This window comes from Lutjanus erythropterus, chromosome 24 (assembly GCF_056507025.1).
Source record: "Lutjanus erythropterus isolate fLutEry1 chromosome 24, fLutEry1.hap2, whole genome shotgun sequence".
NCBI classification, from domain to species: Eukaryota; Metazoa; Chordata; class Actinopteri; order Lutjaniformes; family Lutjanidae; genus Lutjanus; species Lutjanus erythropterus.
Window position 1 is genome coordinate 9,716,371 of NC_139340.1, and position 24,864 is coordinate 9,741,234.

General features: G+C 40.7%; 1 protein-coding gene across 8 annotated transcripts in view; it reads right to left on the reverse strand.

Moving 5' to 3' along the window:
* dmd (dystrophin) overlaps positions 1 to 24,864 on the reverse strand; it is a 331,517-nt gene that overhangs the window by 222,514 nt on the left and 84,139 nt on the right. For all 8 annotated transcript variants that reach the window (XM_084713783.1, XM_084713788.1, XM_084713787.1 and 5 more), the window contains exon 2: positions 10,848 to 10,909. In XM_084713783.1, coding sequence (XP_084569909.1) covers positions 10,848 to 10,909 — 62 coding nt within the window. The remainder of the gene's footprint in view (positions 1 to 10,847; positions 10,910 to 24,864) is intronic.

Here is a 24,864-nt window from a genome sequence, read left to right on the forward strand (position 1 = left end):
TAACCCTGGTTTATTTTTGAAACAATTGTAGGTGTTAATTTAGTGTAGAAATGAAAATGGAAATACAAATCTACCATCTGTAGAAGCAATAAAATTGCAATATTTTACATCTAATTAGGTGGAGTTAACATCCTCCAGCATGTTAGTATGCTAGAATTTCGTTATAAAACAAAGTTTAGCTGAGGCTGATGGGAATGTTATTAGTTTTGACTTTTGACCTGATGATGTCTCTGGATGAAATGTCAGAGGTTGATGCCATCCATCCTCAGGGAAATATGAACCTCTGAACCAATTTAATGGCGATAGTGTTGAGATATTTCAGTCTGTACCAAAGCGTTGAACTGACTAACAGGCCAACATTGTCATTCTTCAAGCTATGCCACTGTAAGATAGATAGCAAGGATAAAAATGTTAAAACTGAGGCAAACGCATCTGCACGCTACCTCACGGCGGCAACTGAATCAGGGCCTGCAGCCTCTCTACTGTTTTTCCTTTGCCACATTTACTTTTACTCAAAAAACTACAAACATCACATGCAGGACAACTTCAATTAGCATTTAGATTTAAAGTTGCTACAAGTTCGCCACTTTTGAGGTGACGCTCGTAGCCTGTATCACTCCACAGACTGTGTTAACATGGATCACCAGAGCAAATGATGATGTGAAGTTGCAGACACATGGACGAGGTTAAGGGCCTGCAGTCTTCAGCACAGGTAAGCTGACCAACAGAACAACTTGTCAGAAAACTTTAAGCTACACTCATATATGTTCTATAGCGGCATAAAATAAGCAGGAATGTGGCGGTGGGATGCGGGGCCTCGAGTGGGAGAAGTAACTGTGACAGAGCTCACTTCTACAATACAGTGAAAACTGGTCAGACAAGCTGCAAAACACCAAAACATAATGTTTGTGCAGTTTACTTTAATTTCACCCTGGTGGCTCATATCTACTTTGGACTGCACTCTCCCTTGATGGTAATCAAACCCTCCAGTGCACCATCGCCTGGATCACTCTGACTGTGTGTGCCTGCAGCTTCAGCAGCCTTTTGTTTGAACATATTTTTATTGAGCAGCTTGCAGATAACAATGTCTTTTACATACAATGTCCCCGTGGATTTTTTCTCTCAGACGTGTGCGGAAAGGTGGATTGTTTTCTACTTTCAAGCTGCTTTCAACTTTTTTTTTTTTTTATGCAGGTCAAATTTCATTAAATGTAGCATTGTACTCATAATTAATTTTGACAAATAAAACATCCAGTTCAAGATTGGAGTTGCTTTCGACGTCTGTCACATGTGGAAAAACACATCCAGACAGAATTTGCGCACTTTTATTTTGGAAAAGTGGAGTTGTGTCATAGAAGAATTCGAGTTTTAAACGTCCAGTGAGGAGACAAAAAATCTGCAAGGAGCGATGAGGAGACTGTACCTTTCTTTAGATCAATGCATTAAATAGACAGAGACGTTCCATCCCATTTTGACATAATTTGAGCTTTTAATTCCATCTTTTAGTTTCACCTGCTTACTTTTCAATGTTTAAATGGCACCAACTGGAGAACTAGCTCCACTAAATATTTATCTTGATGCACCAACTATTTATATTTACATATCCACAGTAATAGTGGATGAAAAAGCACATTAATTCAAATGAAATTTTCTGGAAAATTCTTTAAAATTTGTGTTAAGAATTTAAATAATCCACAGTTGGGCAATTAAACATTAAAAACTCACACATGTGCTTAGACACCAATTCAAGGAACTTGAACTTGAGTGCAAATGAAAAGGTTTTCAGGGCCTTTAAGTTGAGTGAATGGGTTAACTCACCGTGTGATATCTGCAAACAAGCATGCAAAGAAACAGGTTTGTTCTGTTTTTACAGCGTGTTGGATTTAATCAGCTAAAAGCACGAACCAACAAAAAAGGCACTCCAAGTGACAAAATCAAGTCAACAACTTAATAAACCTGACTGTTGTTTGTAGGGTTTCCATAAATTGAAGTTACTTATGCATCAGTAGTGGAAACATATCAGAAAGCTGCACACAGGTGCAGGATTTCAGATTTTGTTGTGCAGTAATGCTGCCATTTTCCCCAGCAGTTTGCCAAAAGCTTATCAAAAACACAGTTGGCAGCAACCAGCTTTAAAATTAGTCCTAATAGGTTGGTGGAACTGCCAATCAGAAACCCCAAAGCCCCTTGAAAAGCGCATTCGCCCTTTTAAACTTCATACAGCGAGCCTGGCAGCTTGCAAAAATCTCAACAATGACCTTTAAATCTACAGCACCTCAAAAGTTATGAACCTCTCAGTAGGCAGAACAAGCCGCCCATTCAGGCCCTCTCCACTCACGCTGCTCCACAAGCAGGTCGAGATTAGTTTTGACTTGGAGGAGGATCACTCTGCTGTTGTAAATGTGTGACAGCTCTTATTTTCACAGCTTAATTGAGACCTGGTTAGAAATCCCAGAACAGATTCCTCTGCAGTCAGGGACGCTGGAAGGCTCGCCAAGTACAAGAACTCATCATTTGCACTAAACACTGTGCTAAGAGCACAGCTTTAGTATAAATGAGCACAGTGAGATCATTTATACACCAATTACGGGGTTCATCTCCATTTTTATTCATTTTCCTAAATCAAGTTTTTAATATAATATCAATCAAACTGGTATTGGTTATGGAACATCTTACACACTTCCTAAATGGAGGCATATGAAGTTGCCCTAACCTGCTCCATCTGTCGGCGAAAATGACATCCTTGATGTTTCAGTTTTCCCCTCGATCAAAGACTAATTAACAAGGTCATGCAGTGATAAACACCTTAATGACACCAAAATAAAAAGCTCTATTTGGCCACAAACGCTGATATTAATGTAGCTCGCTAGTTTCCATAAATCTACACGTCAGCACTTCCAACATCTGTGTCTGAAGTTACTTTTTAGATTCATATTTGCTGAGCTAAGGTCTTTCAAGCTACTCTAGCTGAATGTTTTCTTTTCACCTCGTGGAGTGAGTAACCATGGTAGTCTGGAGAATTTACTATTAGATCTTATCTGATTTCCCTCTCTTGTGAATAAAAGAGCAGCTGAAGAGAAACTGGCCGAACTTCACTCTGTAGTTGTTCTGTTTTACGTCTTTAAAGGCCCGAATGTAAAAGAGATGAGGTCAAAACAACAGCAATGCAATGCAAACACATCACTAAATACTACAGAGGGACAATTCGCAATAATCATGAGACTGAGACTGTGCAATTATTTCAGCTGTTAAATATTTCCTGAATGTGTCATTTAATTATCTCTCCATATCAGTATGGCTACAGGGAGAATTATTCAACAAAATTAAGCTTGTATCGTCAGCATAACGAGGCATCCAGGACCACTCAAACAAGAAAATTATGTTCTCCTCACCTCTGAAAATTCTATCTGCACTTCTAATCCTCTCATCTCGTCTCTTCTCACCTCTCCTTTTCTTTTCTTTTTCGTTCCTCAGCCGCATTGTCCTCTCCTGTTCCCTCCTCTCTCCCCTCCTATCGGAGTTATTCTGCTGTTTTTGAGGACCTGAGCAAACAGTGACAGCCAGGGTGTGAAATTAACACCAGGCACTGGACGAATGCTGCCCTCCCCTCTCTCTTTTTCATCTATTCCCCTCCATTTCTGGCTCTCTGAGGTGGATTAATTTGTTCATTCTGAACTTATAGAAGGGAGGAAAAAAACAATTATCAACCAATCAACTGAACTTAGAAGTCCAAAATTACTACTTTGTGCCAAAATGCCACCATCACAAGAAAAAAATCTAACATATAAAAAGGCAGGAATACACATTTCATCACCTACAGCAGCCACAATAAATCAAATGCTTATATCACAAAGCAACTTGGACTCTTTGGCTTCACATTTATTCTGATAATCATAAGACTGTTTATCAGCTGGGTTTACTGATCCAGGCATGAACATATGAAAGAGACATAGTTCTTAATAACAGCCAGTCACATGCAATATCAACAGAACCACAAGGAGAGTATTTAATATGACATAAGTGGAGATGCTTGCAGACAAATTAAGTCATTGTGGCAGCAAAAAATGATATTCAGATTGAAAAATGAGGAGAAAATATACAACACAGTCCCCAAACTAAAGTGGAATAAGATGCAACGGAAAGTAGGAAAAATGTCTGAATGTTAAAGGCTATTATTTATTTATATGGATCTTTTAAAACATGTATTTTTCACAAGTTATATAGCAAGAATTTGAAGTGTTTTCAGAATTACATTTTTGTGCTTTTATTACACGATGAACAAAGTTATTATGAATAACTGATTGTGCTGCTTAGTAAAGTTAAGAATAAAATACAGCTGCTTCTGCAGTCAAAGCAAGAAAAGCAGCAATAACCTGTGCAAAAAAATACCAGAATAAAAGAAATGTATGCTGAACAAGGTTCAACAATCGTGAAGTGGGGCTGCAGTGATGGGATGAGAGTTTAAAAGCATTTTTCCTGTCAGAAACCTTGTCAAGAAAGAAAAGTTCCTTAAACATCACCATTACTGCTTGTAGAAAACAAAGTCTTTACATTTTTTTTGAGTCTGTACCTGGTTCTCAGTGGTACTTCTGCTTTAAGTGACCACAGCATCGCACCGACAATAATTCAAGAGGATCTTTTTTCTCTTTTCTCGCCTACTTACCAAACTACCTGCCAACTGACCATCCGAGCGGAAACATTACACACAAACAGTGTCACTAACTCACTCGGAGCACTGTGCCAGAGTTGAGCTGTAAAGCCGAGTGTGGGCGGCGACTGGCTGGGTTTTACCGTAGCCGCTTGGCCTCGCTGCCGAGATCAGGCAGTGCCGCTGACCCGCACGCAAGACTCGAGCTGACTCGGCCAGTTCTGCTGACACAAGCTGTCCTTGACACTTCAAGCAAAAACAATTCATAATTCATAGATTTTAGCTTTTAGTTTCACTTCCATGCAATGCCAACACCTCCTGTTAGCAGGCCCTGTTTACAAGTTTTATATATTTACAGGTCTGGACCCTCTATTTACAGAGGCGACATGTCACTTCAATTTCCCCTCATTTCTCAACATTCATTAAGATTTTATAGTGGAAAATAATATCTCTCTCACTCTCTTTTTTGTGGATGTTTCTTCTTTATTTCTCTTAGTGCATATTTGGGTTGTTAACACATTTTGTGAACTTGATTCTGTGAACTGAACTGAGCAACATAAGGCTACATTCACACTAATACCTTATTGTTTTAAAGCACATAACTTTAACCGTGTTTTGAGGCTGAGAAAATATTGCGGTCTTATCTTCATCTACCTCATCTAGCTGTTCTATTACTTGCCTTGACCCACTTAAGTCATTATAGCCACATTATTGATGATTATTTATAAAATGTGTGAAATTACCAAGAGTCATCCTGACAATCTTGTGGTAAAATCGATGTCAAAGCCATTTATTGTCATATGGAAAGTTGAAAAAAGTTTCCCTGTACGTCAAGATTCTTCCTTTGCCTTCACTCTGAATGCCATTAAACAAAAGTACATCATTCAAGAGTGGTGCACGCAAAGTGCAGTGTTCATATCATGCAACACTACTCTGGCATTTCCAAACCCCTAAAAGGAAGACTTTTGGAAACTATGCAGACACCGTTTTAGATGGAAAAAATCCAGGATTATGTTTTAAAGACTTTTGAAGACAATGATGTGAACACCAACGCTCGCTTCCTGATTGGGTCTTATAAATCACAAAATGTCTTTTCCTAATTCATCATGCTCCATCATATGATGGATGAAAAGAAACAACATCAGATCAGTCTTGACTACCTGCACATAATTCAACATGGATAATAAATAAGAGGTATTGCTGACCTTGTTGTCGATATATTACTTTCAGTAGCTGTTCCAGCTTCTACAAATAAGCAACCAACTGCAGAGCTGTACATTTACGGGCATGTGATCTGGGTTTTCAAGCATGTTAATACGGATGGAGATTATTTCTGAAACGTTGCGAAAACACCTGTGCGTACAGAGACAGTTTTCCTTTCAAAACAGCATTTTAAAAGGCCACCTTTTTGGTAACAGAAAGCCTGGGGGTCTTTGGAAGGTCTTCTGAGAAATACAGAAAAACCTAACCAACATATTGTAGATACGGCAGGTTTAATAAAATTTTAAATGTCAGGAAAGTTAATTACAGAGGACATATTGCAGTATATGCCACAGTGGAATGGAATCGGCTGCTGATACTCTTGAATAAAGTACCAGCTGTGGTTGGTAAACAAGAAAAAAAAAGCGGCTCAGTTTCCTGCCCTGGTGACAGATCCTCATATATTCCTGAAGTGCCTCTTTTTATGGTTTGCTGAGTAGCAAATCACACTAAAATCAGACACGACGCTGCTTCACTGCCTGGCATCTCTCCGCCTTTTCTCTCCACATTTCTCACGCCTGCCGTTACCAAACCGTCCATCTCCCGCCATAACTCGTTCGCTCCCCGCACCTGTCCCCGTCTGAACTTTTGTTTTCCTCTCACTCATCCTCCATCGTGTTTCTATCCTTCATCCTGTGTATCCTCGTCTCCTTCCCTCTCTACTTTCATTTGCTCCTCTCCTATAATCTTACTTTCCCCCATCTGCTGTCTCGCTACCTCTTACTCTCCTGAGGCCTGTGGATATGTGTGTGTGTGTGTTTATGTGTTTGTGTGTGTGTGGGAGAGACTCATCTATCTAGGATGGGGCGCTCATTATGCTTCGGTGAGTTTGGATGGATGAGGGGATCTCTCTCTTCCTCTACTCTCTATCTCTATCCCCCTCTTCCTCTTATCTCATTGCCTCCCACCTCCAAATTTCCCTCCCTCTTTCTTTCCTCTCTTAGTCATGGTTAGAGGGGATCAGACAGGTTACATGAAGAGGAAAAAGAGGAGGGGAGAAGGAAAGGAAAGGGTCAGAAAAAAGAAAAAAGGAAAGAAGAGGAAAAGGAAGATGAAGAGACGGAAGAGAGAAGAGGGAAGCAGAAGAAAAGGAATGCAGGAAAGGAGATAGGAAGCCAGGAAAGTGGAAGGAATGAGGCAGAGAAGAAAAAGGAAGATAGGAAAATAAACAAGGAAAGGTGAGGAGAAGGAAAGGGAAGAAAGAAGATGAGAGGAGAGAGGAGAGGAGCACAGAGGGTGGAAGTGAAGATAAGAGGAAGAGAAAGGAGGGAAGGAGAAGACAAAAGGAGATGATGAGATGAGGGAAGAGTGGAGCAGGAGAAAAGACAAGGAAAGGGAAAGAGGACACGTAATGAAAAGAAAAGGGCAGAGAAGGAAAGGGAAGAAAAAGGAAGAGGACAGGTAAAAGGAAAAATGAGCGTTAAGGAGGAAAAAAGAAAAAGAAAGTCCCCACTGGCTGTTTGTCCTGAAGGTTGGCGAACCTTCAACGACGCAGGTCATTAAACCTCAACCACCTCATCCTCAGGACACACAACACTCATATTTATGATAAGATAAAAAGAAAAATGCAGAGGACATAAATCACACAACAAAACAGAAATCCCTCTAGCCATAAAAAGACAGTACACCGTTACAACCTGTGTCTAATAAAAAACTGAGAACACTGACTAAATACAGACTGAATGAGCAGAGGCTTGTTTGTTTTGGACTGCATTTCTCATATCTACCATAAAAAGGCCACATACAAAAGAAAACAATGCACATTCAAAAATACTCAAACGGTTGGTTCAAACTAAGGTCAAGTCTCTCACCAATGAATACTTGAGGAGGACTTGGCCCCCCTCTAGAAATGCCTCCTTTGAGTGAGCACAACCTGTTGTCGATTTTTATCTTTTGCCCAAACACAGCCTGGCGGTGGAGGTGGGCTGACAGAGACGGACCACGCTGCGGAAGAGGTTGTGTTCTTACTGTGAGCAGAGAACAATGGAAACAGAGATGTACTTCCTTACTGTGTAACCAAAATGAAAGTAAACGAGACCAATATTTCACACAAATCATAAAAACTATTCTCCGATTTCCTCAGTCACTCAGAGAAACCAATCCTACTAGCAGAGAGGAAGGTCTGCTGCAGACTGGCTGCAAGATGTTGCAGCCTCACCCCATTAATTAATGTTTATTAATGAATAATTAATTAGCTGTAGTTGTTTATATCTTATACTACTCTTATCTACCTTTCATAGTCCCTCTTGCTCTCCTTACCCTTCTGTATTGTTATGGTTTATTTAGTTTATAAATGTTTGTTATGATCAATTAGTGTGGATTAATTTAGCTTTAGCAACAATGTATTATATGCAGTCATGCCAATAAAGAGGAAATGGAAGAGAAAGGAAAGGAAAGAGAGAAGATAAGAGGAAGGGAGAAAGAAGAGGAGATAGAGAAGAGAAGAGAAAGGGGGCAAAGAAAGAGTTTGGAAAAAGGGAAAAGAAATGAGAGAAGCGAAAGGTGAAGAGAAAAGAGAAAGGCAATGAAACTGAAGTGAAGAGAAGGAAAGCAGAGAAAGAAGATGACAGTATAGGAGAAGGAGAAGACAGGGGAAGGAAGGAGAGGAAAGGAGAGAGGAGAGGAGAAGAGGAAGATGAAAATGAAAAGGAGACCAGCAGGCGGGAAAGGAAAGTAGGGAAATAGGAAAGTGGTAGGGAAAGAAAAGAAAAGAAATGAAATGACAGAAAAGGAAAGGAAAGGCAATGAAAATGAAGGAGAAGTGAAGAAAAGGAGAAAGAAGATGAGAGTACAGGGGAGGAGAGGACAGGAAAAGAAGACAGACAAGAGAAGAGAAGAATCTGTCCGTCCTTCTCCTGGCTTTAATCATCTGGCTTAGATCAGACTCTGTTTCAATAGCTTTACTCACACACACACACACACACACACACACACGAGCACCAACATGCACACAAACTGTATGCACACACACACACACACACACACACACACACACACACACACACACACACACACACACACACACACACACCTAAGTCTCCATCACCATGGCAACGGCACACCTCTAGCACCCTTGTAATCAACTTTGAAAATGGAAATAGAAGTGATGTGTTGGCACGCACCAAATGCACACACACATACACGCAACAAATAAACACACACACACTCACATAAACAGAGAAATGTAATTAGAATTAAATTCCAAACAAGTGATTCAGTCCTCATGGGGAGGCGACTAACTGAGTTATGGGACAACAAAGTGCATCAGACTACAATCAAGCAACAAAGAAGAGAGATGACAAAGTGCATTTCCAAATTTTCTTAAAACAATCCCAAATTTTAGTGTGTAGAATCACAAAAAACCCTGAAAAGTGCACCACACTCACCTTCTTTACCAAAACACGACTCTCCACAGAGATTGCATGTGACGGGACTAAACTCTGTGTGTCTGTGTGTGTGAATTGTAAAATGAAACGCCTCCAAAATTGTCTGTGACTCCGAGAGACAACGAGAAAACAGCCCCAGATGAAAGGAAGTTGGAAGCTGCCAGTGTTAAAAAAACAACGACAACAAATCCTTTTTTCCTGTACAATTTCTTGTGAAAATAGGGGGAGGAAATGGATGACAACAACTCAGAGGAGGGGTTCGACAAGAGAAAGAAAATGAAGCAGACAGAGAACAAAGAGACTGATAGGTGTAGCACATGACGCCCCAAACAAGATCTCCGACCTCTGCACCTCTGTCAGCCTCTTTGTGCACGGACACCACAAGATGTGAGAGTTTGAGAACGAGGAGGACAGTGTTTTTTTCCAATTATAATTATATTTTACAAGCGGCGTTTAGTCCACATTTGAAATGGGAAATAGGCAATGTAGTAACAGAATCTTGATTCATATTTGATCATCAGTTTTATTTGAGTTATCTGAACTTTGCACGTTGGCTTGAAATGTCTCATGTTAAATATTAAAAGTGACTGAACCGAGAACCAGGAATGGTCAAACTGTTGGAGATATATCCAAATTTAATCACATGAACCTGGCTTAATAGGGGTGTAACCTCAGGCTCTGGCAATTAGGCAGTCAAGGAAAAATCAATCGGCAGCTGTTTTAGTTGTTGTTTGTTGTTTCAGCTTCTCAAATGTGGAGATTTGCTGGTTTTCTCAGTGGTCTATGGTCATATGGTCATATTTGAAGACACTGGACTTTACCTCCCGGTCTCAGGAGTGTGTGGCGATGTTAAGGCAACAAAAGCAGTTCGGATGTGAACTAACCCTTTAAAACACCAAAGTTACACAACAACACAAGCAAACTAACCCACTGAGACAGTTATGGACCAGCAGCTCCTGTGTTCTGCGAGGCAGAATGACGATGTTTTTGGTTTGAAGGGAGCGATATAAAGCCTGTCGGAACGTGCTGTCTGAAAAGTCTGCCTCTGTACGGATCCTTTCCATAATGTCTTCAGACACCTAAAATAACTATAAACAAGCACTTTCAGAGGACTTTGACAGGCACATTTGTCTCGAAGGATTACACTGCATCCTGTTTTGGAACTGCCGGCTGAGGCGATCTACTTGAGCAATTCCTAAACTTTTTGTACCTTTTAGCCATTCAGACGCCAAAATACGTGGGAAATTTTCATATCTCACCCTGTTTGTTGCACGTGTACGTGTACAGACTAACAAATACCTGAGAGAAGTTGCAATGGCACTTTTGTTTGTTTAAAACTTTTAATATCAGAGTCCGTGAAATTCCACAGAACTGAAAGAGCGACTATCTGAAAATACACTTCCAACCCATGTCTGCTACATATGGACACATCAGTATATAGGGATGAAAGAAAGCAATCACAATGTCCACAGTCCAGTTAGAGGCTGTGGCAGGCGCAGACAGGGAATAGAGGACATGTTGAATAATGGAAAGGAAACAGGAAGCTGTCTTACCTTAGCCAACTGTGAGTTTACCCATTTTGTGAAAGTCTTCTTCTGAACGTCTTCTCTTTCATCTGCCAGAGGAAAAAACACAGACTGTCAGGAGGAAGGATCTGTACATATCTGTGTGTGTGTTTGTGTGTGTGTTTGTGAATGAATGTGCGAGGGTTTGAGCTCAGATGAGGCAATCTGAGAGTACAGGTCATGTCAGATGCATGGCAGCAGTTCAAAAGGAACATGAAAAGAGCGCACACGAACTTTGATGAATACCAGCACATACCAGACTCCAATCTCTCTGACTGACTGGTTGACAATCGAAACATGTTTAACTGTGTCTCTTTGGATATCAGGCTCTCTCTCTCTCACACACACGCACACACACACACACACAAAATGCAAGTGGTGCTTAGCATGATAAGAGGCTCCTCTAATCTTGCTCCGGGCTAATTGCATCCTCATCATATCAATCAGCGTGCCACTTCCAGGCCTCCGCCGCCCGGTCGTCACCGTCACGCGACTAACAGGAGTGAGTCAGCACAGTTCCCACTTGTTGCCCTTCGTGGAAAGACCCCCTCTCCGCTATTTAAAAGTCATTACTGTGCACACAGTCATTGTGGAGATGCGTGCCATTTGCTGCTCATCAACACAACCAGATGCAGTTGTCAGCTGAGAAAACAACATCATTATTTTGTGTGGAGTAGTCGTGGTGGATGCTGTCTGAAAAAGTGACTCATCGACCCGGAATCTGAGTTGTCTCTTGTGTTTCTGAATGTGTTTTAATTTTGTCCTGTCAATCATTTAGTAAGTGTAGGTGTTATTACTTTGTATCCAAGTCTCATTTTGGAATGAAACCCATTTTATGATGAATTTACTGCACTGCACAATTATCTAATAAGACATTTGCACCAGAAACTTTCTGCCAAAGAAAAGCTAATTACTCATAGTCTCAACTCTCTAAATAACCTCTGCTGGTGAGCTCATGAGGAATACAAAATGCCCAAACTTCAAATAAAGGTGAAAACATCTTCTTATACGATGTCAGTTAATGGCATTTCTTTCAGCCTGTATTCAACCATATTTTTGCACGTTAGCAAGTTTTGCTCGTGATGATGAGCTCTGAGTTCGTCCAAACCAACATGCAAGCAGGCAACCACCCACTGGAGTGTATTACTTTCCCTGGAGACCCACACCTGCACCCCTTTAGGCTACTACACAAAATATTGTGGGACTTTTAAGCAGCAAAACAAAAAAAAAAACCTGGACAGAGGAAACTCTCCAGATGAAACAGAATGAAATAATCACAGAAGTTGCACTGCTGTGCCTCCGCAGATCACATGCTGACACACTGAGCTAAAACACTGAATTTAATGATAAATAATACATTAACAATGACAAAAAAAATATTGTTTTTGTGTGCAATAACTGATAGTATAGGATGAAAACCTAGGAACGCATTTTGAGTGTATCCAGAGTCTTATGATCCCGAGATCGTACGTTCCACAGCTCTATATAGCACTTATTGGTTTACAGAGGAGGGCTAGAGGTTAACAAACAACATGGGACTCTGGGAACATAGATACACTCTCCAAAAAAAAATACTCATGCAAATTACTAACTTTGTCCCGTTCATCTCCAACTGGTGAGTGGCACAATGAACTTTTAACAGGAAACTCAGTAAAATATTAACATTAGTCATCTGTGAGAACACACTTGACTTTCCTCCTTCTGAGAAATACAAGCTTTCTCTGAATCCACTGCTGTCTATCTGAAATGTCAACTTTCTGAGGAACAAAGGAAAACAGCCCTGCTTTCACAGCTTGACGGATGAGTATTTTCCACTTTCGTTGGTTTTTCAAAAGGACTCAAAAAGCCCAAGGTTGTAGATTTTTTTTTTTCAACTGACTGGAGAGCATGCAATCTTTCAAAGAATTTATACAATGAAAATTTTGAGAATTTTTTTTTCCTTCCAACAGTGATGATGTTCAACAAACATTTGACTTGTCTGAAAGAGAAAATACAGCACTTTTTACATGGATGTCCAGTCAGTTTTGATTGTAAATGTCATCCACTGAAGCAATCAATTCCTCAGTGTCTGTTATATTAACCAAGAAAATTAGGTTCTCCTGCTGCAAAATCTGTTGTTCTTAGGAAAAACTAAAGGCTATCTTAGCTTGGGTAACCAGTTTGCATGCAAAACATATAGGAAGCTTATATACAACTACATAAAAAATGAGTCAATTAATCAATTAGACCATTATCAGAAAATAAATTACTATTCTGATAAACAAACCTTTATGAAGGCAGAAGTATTTTTGCTGTGCAGTATTCGACTGTGGTATCTGACCATACTGGCAGGGACATTATCCTGCACTGTACAGGCTGTTTTCCTCCGTAGCGGTGCAGAGTACAGTGGCCTGTGACATGCATTACAATGGAAATGACGACATGATGACTTATAATAACACGTCTCCCCCGCCTCCCTCATTTGACTGGAAATGGGGTCACTTCCCATTACTACGGATAATAAATTACACTCTCATCCTGAAACAGAACATCAGGTTAAATATTACACCAGCCCAGCTAACTGTGCGCTTTCAGTGTGTGTGTGTGTGTGTGTGTGTGTGTGTGTGTGTGTGTGTGTTGGTGTGTGTGTGTGTGTGTGTGTGACTGTTGACACCAGCCAGGCATTGACTAATGGAGCTGATAATGAAACTTCTCCCTTAATTAAAAGGTCCCACGTTGAGCAGTGCACTGTGGTGAGACGCTGGACACACACTCACACACACACACACACACAAACACCCAAGCATGCAGTCTCAAACGCACACACACGCACACACACACACACACACACACACACACTTCCAATGTGAGATAATGGCAGGCTGAGCAGTGAGGCATGAATGAAATGGAAGCATGTAGCAAACAATCTCATCTAAAGCAGGTAATCCATCCACATCTGTGTGTGTGTGTGTGTGTGTGTGTGTGTGTGTGTGTGTGTGTGTGTGTGTGTGTGTGTGTGTGTGTGTATGTCAGTGTATTCCCATGGCGCAGGATTCACTTCTCTATGCATTAGTGCCCATGAGAGTGCAATGTTGTTCTGGATGGATGTGTGTGTGTGTGTTCAATGAATGTATTATCAGTTATCATGAGTGTGTGTGTGTGTGTGCACACATTTTTGTGTGTGTGTTTGACGCTCTTTTCTGGCTATTTTAGTGCTCTTGGGCAGAAGTCCACTGTTCTTTTCACGGCCAAATAATTTTATGATATTTTAGTTTTAATTCATCTTTATTATCGTCACTAAACCTCTGGTCTGTGTCATGTCCTCAACTATACAAAATCGGTTAATTAGTGCCTTTAAATGCGTTCAATCAATGTTACATAGGACACAAAATGGGACACAAACCTGTTTTTATTGGGTCAGCGACTGCATACCACATTTCCTAAAATAGAGACAGTGTGGAATGAGAGACAAAAAGGAGTGTCTGCAGGAGTGTCTGTATTTTCCATTCAAATCTATTGCAAATTTTAACCAAATTTCCAGAAAATCCGCAAAAGAAAATGCATATTTCCATCCACTACCGTTCTGTGAACACTGGGAGTTGATTCATAGATGTAAACAGTTGGCTCCATTAAACCAGTGCAGAAGAAGAGTGTGCAGATGACATAATTAAAAAAAGCTCCTCTGACTGATAACCACCATACAAATATGACATGTCTGTCTGTTTCATCTCTTAACATGAAGACGTTTACAGTCTCCTCATCGGTTTAGTGGCGGTTAATTCACATTTTTCACGTATGTCGTCCGTTTCCACTGGACTTTGAACTCTGCCGTTTCTGTACTTAGGAATGTGCAGGGATTAGTAGCATCTGACTTTAACGTATGGATGTCCTGACCCCATTTCATGATCCATGTGTTCCAGTTGTATTTTTAGAACTGTGTCGGCCTGTCTGTTGTCTGATCGACTGAATCATCTCAGTAACTATTGGATGGATTGCAATGAAATTTGGAGCAGACATCCACATTCACCTCGGGATTACGTGTAATAATTGTAGCTTTAATTTATGACCAAATACCGGCAAAAATAATAAGATTCCTATATAGTTCTCCCAGTTAAACATTCGCATGTGAGACTAATTTAGTGCACACTTAACCTGCAACAGGCCTGCTTTATAACTAGTAAAGCAATTTGTCCTAAAGTAATAAATATCATCGATCCATATCATCATCTGTGCAGATGCAGTTTTATTTTGAAATTCCCATGGTAGATCTTCATCACCTATTCTGTCCAGTCACAGACCTCCTTCCTAAACATTCAAACCGTGCTACCACCGGGCAGAGAATGGAAAGCAGGCAAGAAAAAGATGATGAGGATGCTTACCGCCCTCTCGGGGATAAATCAGCAGGCTGAAGATATATGCAAACAATGTCATGATGAGATAAAAAAGCTAAGGAGACACAACAAAACGTGGCTGGGCAACTCACTCAGCAGTCTGCTCACTCGTTCCTCTCACTACAGTAATATTAGCTGCTCTTTTTCATCAATGTTAGACTGAAAAAATGTGCATGCAGGCTGAAATTTCACCACTGTTTTCTGTCAGGAGATGCAGGCCCCTGAGCTGAATTGAATCAAAATCATTTTATGAATCAGCAAATATTGTCTTGTTGTCCAAAGAAACAACATAATATGATATTATGATGAAACTTGGGTTTAAACCGTGATTAATTAACATCCATAGAAAGAGGATGTCAGTATGTTTTGTGGCTGGAAGGTCTGAACAAGACGGATTCTCTTCAACCTGAACACTGACGTACAAAAATCTGTACAGTCACGCTTCACCTGCACCATGTGACTGAAACAGATGTAAAAACGGCCGCTATTGGTCGCTCCTGGTCACATAATTGATTGAAACTGCTGGCTGCAGCTTATTTACTCTGTGGCTCAGCATGCTGCTTGCTGTGCCGTCTTAAAGGATAACTTTGTGATTTTTCAACCGGGACCCTATTTTCCAATCTGTTTGTGTCTAAGTGACTGATGGGGACAACATTTTTTTAAACTGGTCCACTACACGTTAAACCTTTTTTTAAAAAAAAAAACGTATTAAAGAGTGCTTGCTTTTACCACTGACAAGCTTCCAAGTGTCTGGAAACAAAGGATCCCTGCAAGTGTAGACTTTTTTTATTAAAGAGTGAGATAAATTTTGTTTAACAAGAACCCACGAGACACCGTTTACTGATCATTTTATCATCATAAAACAGACTTCATTCAAACTCCCCAAAAAACTTCTCGATTCATCTTTCCGCTTCTCCAAGAAAAATCAACTCACATTTGGCTGAAATTAACTCTGAATTCAGTCGATTCACCACTAAAAATATGTCTCTAGATACTGTTTTAACCTGCTGCTTCTCTGATGTTCAGCTCTCTCTCGTTCCTCTCCAGAAACACTTTTAGTAGATGCATTTGGCGACTTGATGGAGCGCAATTACCTTCTGCAGCCCATTTTACAGCTGGCGGCTGCAGCACCCTCCCTCAGCGTGGACCAGTTTCAACCGTTTTTGTCCCCATTAGCCACTTAAGACACAAAAACATGGGAAAGGAGGGTCCAGGTTAAAAAATAATTAAATTACCCTTTAACAGAGAACAACTGGATGTTTTTGACATCTGGCATGACAGCTGGAACCGCCATTTATAGCTTGACCCTGTGGATCATCTTGAGATGTTCTTATTTTCATGTTTATGTCAGGGTGTAGACCATCTTTGATCATTACAGCTGTGCTTGACCTTATTATTTATTGTAGTATTGTGCAGATGTTTCAAATTCTTGTATCCTGAGTATTATCCTGCATACGGGATTGTCAGGATTGTTTTGCAGATGTGTGAGCAAAAGAGTTTTAACAGTACACTATGCCTGTTAGAATTAATTAGAAAAAAACTGTCTCCTGTGACTAAAAATGTCTGTGTATCAGCATGTGCATGCTTTCTTCTGAACACTTCATTGTGTGTTTGCGTTTGTGCAAATTTGCATGTGTGTGTGTGCTGTCAGGCAAAGTGAGCGAGTGTGTGAGAATTAGCAGGGAGGGCAGGAGGCAGTCAAAGACTGAGGCACGATCAATAGTCCATTTAAACCGCTGTTCTGCTACTGAAACCTGCGGCAGCTTCACACACACACAGTCACACTGACACAGAAAGTTATGCATGGACACACACACAGATATACTCATGGAGCATGCACACAGCCACATGCATCTCATTAAAGAGACTCTAACATTAATAGCTTAATCTTGGTTTGAGAGCAGCGTCAGGGGGAAAAGAAAGAGAGGAAATCAAGTGGAGAGGAGGTAAGGAGAAGGAAAGGAAGAGGGAAATGAACTCCCGGGAAGAGAAAAGGGATTTGACAGGACCTGAAAGAAAAAAGAAAGAGAGAGGGAAGACCAAATGACAGAGGAAAGTAAAGACAGTCAGAGATAGATAAAGAGAAAGAGAAAGACAGAAACCTGCAGGACACAGAGTGAAAGACATATAAGAGGATGGAGGATCAGCCTCAAACGGGCTTCATGACTAGAGGCAGAGCTACAGAAAATATCTGTGTGACAGCTGAGAATCATTCTGCCAAACTGGAAAACAGCCTTTAAATGTGCAATGTTTCAACCGGACGTGGTCACACGACGCTCAAAAATACACTCAAACACAGAGAGCTTGTATCACATATTCTGAGAATAAACTGTCCAGTGACACCAGTTTTTTGGCTGAGATGAAAGTGTTTTTTGTCTGGCTACTACATCAGTGTCGGTGTTTGACGGACAACAGGAAACACAAACAAACTGGCCTGTAAATGTAAGCCCGCAGTGCATTTACTTCTCCGTTCAAAATCAATCCTCCGCCTGATCAAAAGACAGTTTCTCTAAATGTGCTCCCACATCTCAGAGGAAATCATCTGAGTTCATGTAGAGCGGCATATCTCAGCCCTGCCTGCCTTTCATGTTTATATCACAAAAATGATCGCTTCAAAAGCACCGCAATGACTTCAGCGCCCCGTAAGTGGTTTCAATAAGAGAACGACTTCCTCAGGAACGAGCAGAGAAGATAAAATAACGCGTGCAATAATATATATCAAGACGAGAGAGAGACAAAGAAGACACTGGAACAAAAAGTGGCCTCATGAAAACATGTCGTTTCCAGATGTTGCTGCTGTCTATGTGAAAAAAGTGGCATAGAGATTACTGAAATCTGATAAATTACCTCAAGTGATGTCACATGAGTCAGCATTGGTTTGATTTAAGGACAACAACTTGTCCGCACTCATGTTGCACTGTGGGAAATGTAGGCTGCAGGATTTCACAAGAAAGAGGCCTGTGTGGAATAAAAAAAGATGATTTCTCTGGTTCTGCTGCATAAACTTTTATACTTTAAAAAACCTTTATATTGTGCATCACGACTTTACACTTCAATGAAAATGTGCTGAAGTTAGCTAATCAATTAATTAATCATCTGTAGTCCCTGGACAAATTGAAACAAATTACTGCCTGAAGCATCTTGGAGAAAATATAACAATAATGGAGTTTTAGAAGCATATTTTGATGCCAGGTGAGTTAATAAGGATCCAATCAACACACTGATAAACTGAAACAATCCAATAACAGCACAGATAATGGTTTGAACAACTATCCAACACAGCGACTCAGGATAAATGTTAAGTTTTTCACTGATTCATGAAACCCAAATACTCTCCTCAGAGCCCACTTAGTTCAACATGCAATAAATAAGAAACCAAATGATGTTGATTTCATGGCCATCGCAGGATTACACGGTCAAATTGGTGCAATTTGGAGAGTTAAAGGATGAAGATGTGGACAGATGTGTCAGCAACATGCAGCTGGTGTTTGATGTCAGAGTCTGCTCCACAATTCTTCATTTTAATTCCTTTTATGTATCAGTTTTGTGACACATTTTATAAAATATCGAAAGTGATTGTCAAGGAAATCTGTCTGATTTAATCAAATCTGAATTCCCTTGCTCTCCCGTGTACTGATAAATATTTAATTTCCTGTTCACTGACCCAGACCAGTCACCTGTCAGCTAAACCCTGTAGACATGAGTGAATTCATTCAGAATGGAAAAAAATAACTTTGCAAAATGTCCTGTATGATTAACCAGTTATCAAAACAGTTGTCAGTTAATTTCAAGCAAAAAGAAGATGTAACACCTGGCTTTATTAAATAATGATGAGCGTTTTGCACTATTTTTTGACATTTTAAAGACCAAACGATGACTGATGTCCATCCTTTTCATAGTCGTACGATAAGATACTCAGTGAATATGTCCCCTGGTGGTTTCTTAGCGTAAAAAGCCAACAGGACGTGCAGCGATAGCAGGGTAAGTAGTTCCTGCAGGACTCTAACCTGCTGACTGAGTGATGCTGAGTACCTGGGACAGCTCCAGGATTCAGCACTCTGGACAGCGCCTGCGGCAGCCGGAGCAGAAACTGTAACTAAAACTGATCCATCAGACTGTTACTCCTCATCACATGACGGCGTAATGCTCACAGAAACAGACAAGCTGACTCTCTTCAGCGTTCATATGACTTGCTTTCATTCAGTTACAGTCAGTAACAGAATGAGAAATGACAAAACAAATGGCATACGGCAAGTTCTGCATTCATACCATCAGACTAGATCTTTATAATCCTTTATCCAAAGCATTTTTTGAATGTTGTTGTACTAATTTAATCTAAAGTTTGTGTAACATTGAAGTGAACAGGGTGAGAAACTGTGACTCTGACTTCCAGTTCATTTTAGGACTCTCTGCATCCTCTCGCCCCAAGTAACTGCACCACCAAACTTTTAACCCCCCACAGTGGTGTTTGCTTCTTGAGATTTCCCCACAGGCTGCTCGCCGTCCCGCAGAACTTTTTGGATGCGAGTCTTTCACTGCAGCAGCTGTAAGATAATGGAATATTCATTACAGCACAAGACGAGCTGAGTTCATTTTTCCATTTCTCTTGATCTGTCTACCTTCAGTAATGTGAGTGCATCGAGTCAGTATTTGCGGGAGGATTTTGTAATTTACGGGCACAAATTACTAATGTGATGGAGGGCTTTTATCAGAAGATTTCTCCAGACACCTACTGGGCATCATACTTTTCAGAACAAAACTCTTCAATTGATCTCCAAATCTACTGTTCTGTGCTCCCAGGAGAAAAACGTCTGAGCACCTCCCACTGAGACGGAAGCTACGCCGGCAACAGAACCTGCGGTTAACTAGACGCTCAGACAGCAGGAGACAGTCATCCAGACCTGTAGCACCCCTAGAACCCCCCCACACTTGATAAACAACAGAAAATGACGAAAGGAAGGAGAAGGAACAGGAGTGTGTACTCACATGCATCAAAGCAGCTGTCCGGCTAATAGACTCTGCTGAAACTAAGTGGGAGAAAGGAGCTGGATCCAACATGGGGCGTACTTTCAACCCATCAGTTTCTCGGCTAATGATGGCGAGAGAAACTGCAAGGTTGTTTTGATCCGTCATGGAAGTCAGCTGGAGTCTGACAGCAGCGCTCAGTGAAACTACAGAGGCAGGGGGAACGATTCTAGAAACAAAGACCAGGAGGAGAGACATCTGAGGTCTAACCTCCACTAAGTGCAAAGCTCGCGGTCATGAAATATGGATGCAGAATTTGGTGAATCATAAAAACGCTGGGTGATTTATAGAGGTGGACAGAGTGTACTCAAGCAAAACACTGTTAATTTATAATAACAAGTAGAAGTACAAGTAGTTATCAAAATAACTCCTCTAAAAAGTAACACACATTTATAGCCCACATAATCTTTAACTATATTTATAACAGATGCAAAGGAGAATGTGAGGCTAAGAGTGAAAAAAATAGGCTAATTGTCTATTGATGACTTTTGTACCTTTAACTGTAATGTGGTGCACTTTTACTGAGCTTAGTCTGAGAGTATGGCTTTCAATATATTTTAAATATTGCGGATTATTGTTTGTAAATAAGACATGATTTCTTTTTTCTCTTATTTTTATTATCTCCTTATACATCACTGTTACCGTCTCTTGAAGTGCAAAGGAGTTGAATTAGCCATAAAAGTAAATCCATTTGCACCTCATGCTCACAGATTTAAGTCATTATCCACTCATGTGCTTTTCCTTCTGCAAAAAACACAAAATGTCCTGAAAAAGGCTGATGAAATCCATGTTTTTACGTTACAAAAACAAGTCCGACGCACATAGCTCTCCCATGCAGAGTTAATTTACACAACATCACTGGCCATTACCACGAAGAACGAACCAACACTTAAACTGCACATAAAATCTCTCCTGCCCAGTGTCGCCAGAGAAAAAGTTGAAAACAAATAAAATGATTAAAGTTTTAGCACTTCAGCAGTACAGGCGTCGTATTTGTCCTCCTTAATGGCTTTTGCTTTCAAAGTGGAAAAGGACAAAGAGAGCACTCTCCCCAAGGGAGCGAATACAAATGCATAAATACATTATCAACTTGAGTCATTACGTTCCATTTACATCTTAAGCATTTAGCAGATGCTCGTGTGGAGGATGGATAACCAAAAGCGTGGCAGTAAAATAAGTTTAAGGTCTTGCAAACAGCCAAATAATGAGTTCAGGGGACGAAAAAGTAAAGACAGAAGGACAAAAATCCAATTTCCCTGAAATAATCTAGTTTAATTAACAAAGCAAGTAGTCAGATAAGTGCAGAGTTGGTGCTTGAGACTAAGCAAGGACACAGGAAAAGTAATAGTCTCTTAAATATTTTGGATCTAATCTTGGACTGAGAGAAGCCGTGGAGAGGTGCCGGGTGTCTCACACCACTGCCATGGACGCCGCCGGTGGTGGTTTCTCATCTGCACAGTTAACAGACCAGAGAGTAACTGCTGTAGGTAGTGTAACCACAGTTTGAGCTGCCGCAGCAGCACGTTTAGAGCTTTCATGTTGAACTCCAGCAGGGACTGAAGAAATTAGGTCCCCGGAGAGGACACACACAGCCCGTATCAGTGTTTCAGACGGTGCGGTTTGTAATGCAGCCCTGAAACTATCAAAGTATGGCCTAGTTATTGTCTGGTCGGTCCCTGTGTCTGTTCACCTGTTGGCTTCCAGCTAAGGAAGAGTGTAACAAAGCTACTTAAGAAACTTCCCATTTCTCTTTGCTGAACTTCACAAAATGCTTACTGTGCAACCATGTAGCCTACATTTTCCCATTTGCAGCACAGGCAAGTTTCCCAAAAACAACCATGGCTGTTAAGAGCAAAAATCCCCAGAATGTTAGGGAGAAATTCAAATATTTTTCAACCCGGGACCTATTCTCATGAGTCTGACAAGTATAAGTCCTGCTAAATTAGCCAACTGCCCGCCAACTCCGCTGTGTTGAGACTTAGAAAAAACTTCATGTCAAGCAGCACGAGTCTACTAAAACTTTCCCACCCCAATCGGATGCATAACTCATAGATTTCAATGCATTTAGCTACAACAGCTATTTGAGGAGGCTAACTTTTGTGTTTATGATTGGTTACAATGATGAAAAATGGTTTATAAAACTAAGGTTTATGTGGAAAGCATTTTGGAAAGGTTTCCTGCATTTCCCAAGTCTCTACGATGGATGTGGTGAGTGCAAAGTCAGTTTTAAACCAATGTTCAGAAAAGCCAGAATAAGATCAGCAGAACAGGCTCATAATGTCCTGTCTGGATTTTTGCTAAATCCATATACATTTTCTCATTTACAAGCAAGTTATTCAAGAGCAAACGTCACCATTCCAGCACATCAGTTCCACCACAGTGCAGTAAACTTTATTTTATCAGTTCATCGTCAAGCAGAATGGAAGTTCAAGTTGTGTTACACTGAAAATTAAACTATAAACCTCCATATATTAGCTGTAATTTCTCCAACCTCTAATGTAATCCTCTAGTGCTATGCAAATGAATCTGACATCACACAAAGGGGTTATTGATGCTTCTTTATCTCCTCGCCTGCACAGGCTGCCGTGTTACACTTGATTTAAAATTGTGCAGCTTCACATCTTTGTAATTATAAGAACTCATCCTGTGGTATTCTACACTCAAGCACACCGTTATGAAATCTCCCTCATGTCTGTGCGTAATATTATTTAAAGTTATGTTGAGCTGCTAGCATGTCAACCTTTCCACAGCACTTTCTGTATTCTCAACCGCAGAGCCCAGATCGCATTCAAATGAAATGTTAATTAACTGGGTCTGACGCCAAATGTCATTTATATGTCACATATCTGACAGGAGATTATGCAGAACCTGTACTTATCTTCCTAAAATGTATTTCTAATAGACTGGCGCTGTGTGTGATAGATGGATAAATTCATGCTAACTGTCCGATCCATCATGGAGGCCAGTCTCAACAGGCCTGTCACCATCTTAATGGAGCTCAGTGGAAGTGTAAGCAAAGAAGCCCCGCGAGGGCAAACAAGTGATCCGTCTCCGCTGTTGTCGCTGCGGCCCGGCGCAACAGCCATGTTTGTCGCTGTTTTGGCACCGGCTGCCTAGCAACGGTCACGGCCATTAGCCACGGAAGGAATCTGAGACCAAATCCAATCAGATCAGGTCATTACTGAGAGATGAGACGGAGAGGAAGCGATGGAGAGAGCGGGATATAGCTGGAGGAGAGGTGGTAACAGATGAAGAGAGGAGAGGGGACGGAAAGAGGGAAAGAGGAAGAGACAGAATGACAAGAGAAACAGAGGGAAGCAGAAAGAGAAGTGGCAGCAGGAGAGAAAAAGATGACTGGAAAGTGAGAGGCATGGATGACAAGCTTATGTCAGCCTCAATGTCAATTAGCACACACACACACACACACACACACACACTCACAGTCAAACTAATGTCAGCCTCACTTTCTGTTAGTGCCATACACACACCATCATGTTCACCTAATCTAGTGACCTGTCTCTCTCCTGACACACACACATGTACTGCGGGAAGTGCACACCAAGAGATCCCCAGACTGAAAAACGAAGAGCTGTGTGTGTGTGCATGTGTGTGTGTGTTACATTTCAAACTAAGCCTGCCACAGATGTACTCCAGCCTTTTCTCTTCAACTGGAGAGGCACAGATGGGCCAAACCACTGCTACCATACAGTCGTGTGTGTGTGCATCAGTCGATGTGTGTGTGTGTCTCTGCAGCTGTCCAGGAAAAAATATATTTACAAGCTCCAAAATGTGGAGCTGATACCCATCATCTTATAGAGTCAGAAAGCTGGAGGAAGACAGAGGGAGAAGGAGAACAGAAGAAAATGAAATTGGAGAAGCCGGGATGGACTGACAGCAGAGAGATAGTCATAAAAACACAAAAAAAAGCTTCAGAGAGAGAAATACTTCTGACTTTTACCCTCTTTTATTAAAACACCCCCAACTGTCAGTCACAGCACCGCGCACAACACTATTCTTTATCTTGAAAATCTTGAATACAAACTTGCCAGATGGTAGACAGTTTTCTTATGTAGAAAAATGTCAAAAGGATGGGGGGCAAAAGAAATAATTACTCCAACTGAGGATAGTCTCTTACTTTAAAGTCAATAGACCCACGTAAAATCAAAAATGGTGCAAAGGTTTCTGCCTAAGTCACCAGTTGGACACTTCGGACACATGCTGGGTTGCAAAGTTTGTGCATTTTCCTTAACCAATTGACATGACATGAAAGATTCAAAATTCATTATGTGTTTTATGTCGTCGAACAAAATGTGATAAATCTCTTAAGCTTTCAAGCACAGACTTCATTTCAGGAAAGTAAGGAAAAACCCATTCAAATCCCATTAACTTCTCAACGAGGGAACCTAATATGCTAACTCATTTCCTGTAACACTCTCCCGTTGTGGTAAACCACTGGTAATCGTGACAAATAGATATAATGGTTCTGGATTAGCATTAATTTATCCTTACAGCCCCTAGGAAAAATTACAACAACAATATAACTCAGATGAAGTGCTTCAGTAGGACTGTGTGGGTGTTCGTTGATCCTCTATCTGACTTTGGTTAGTGCA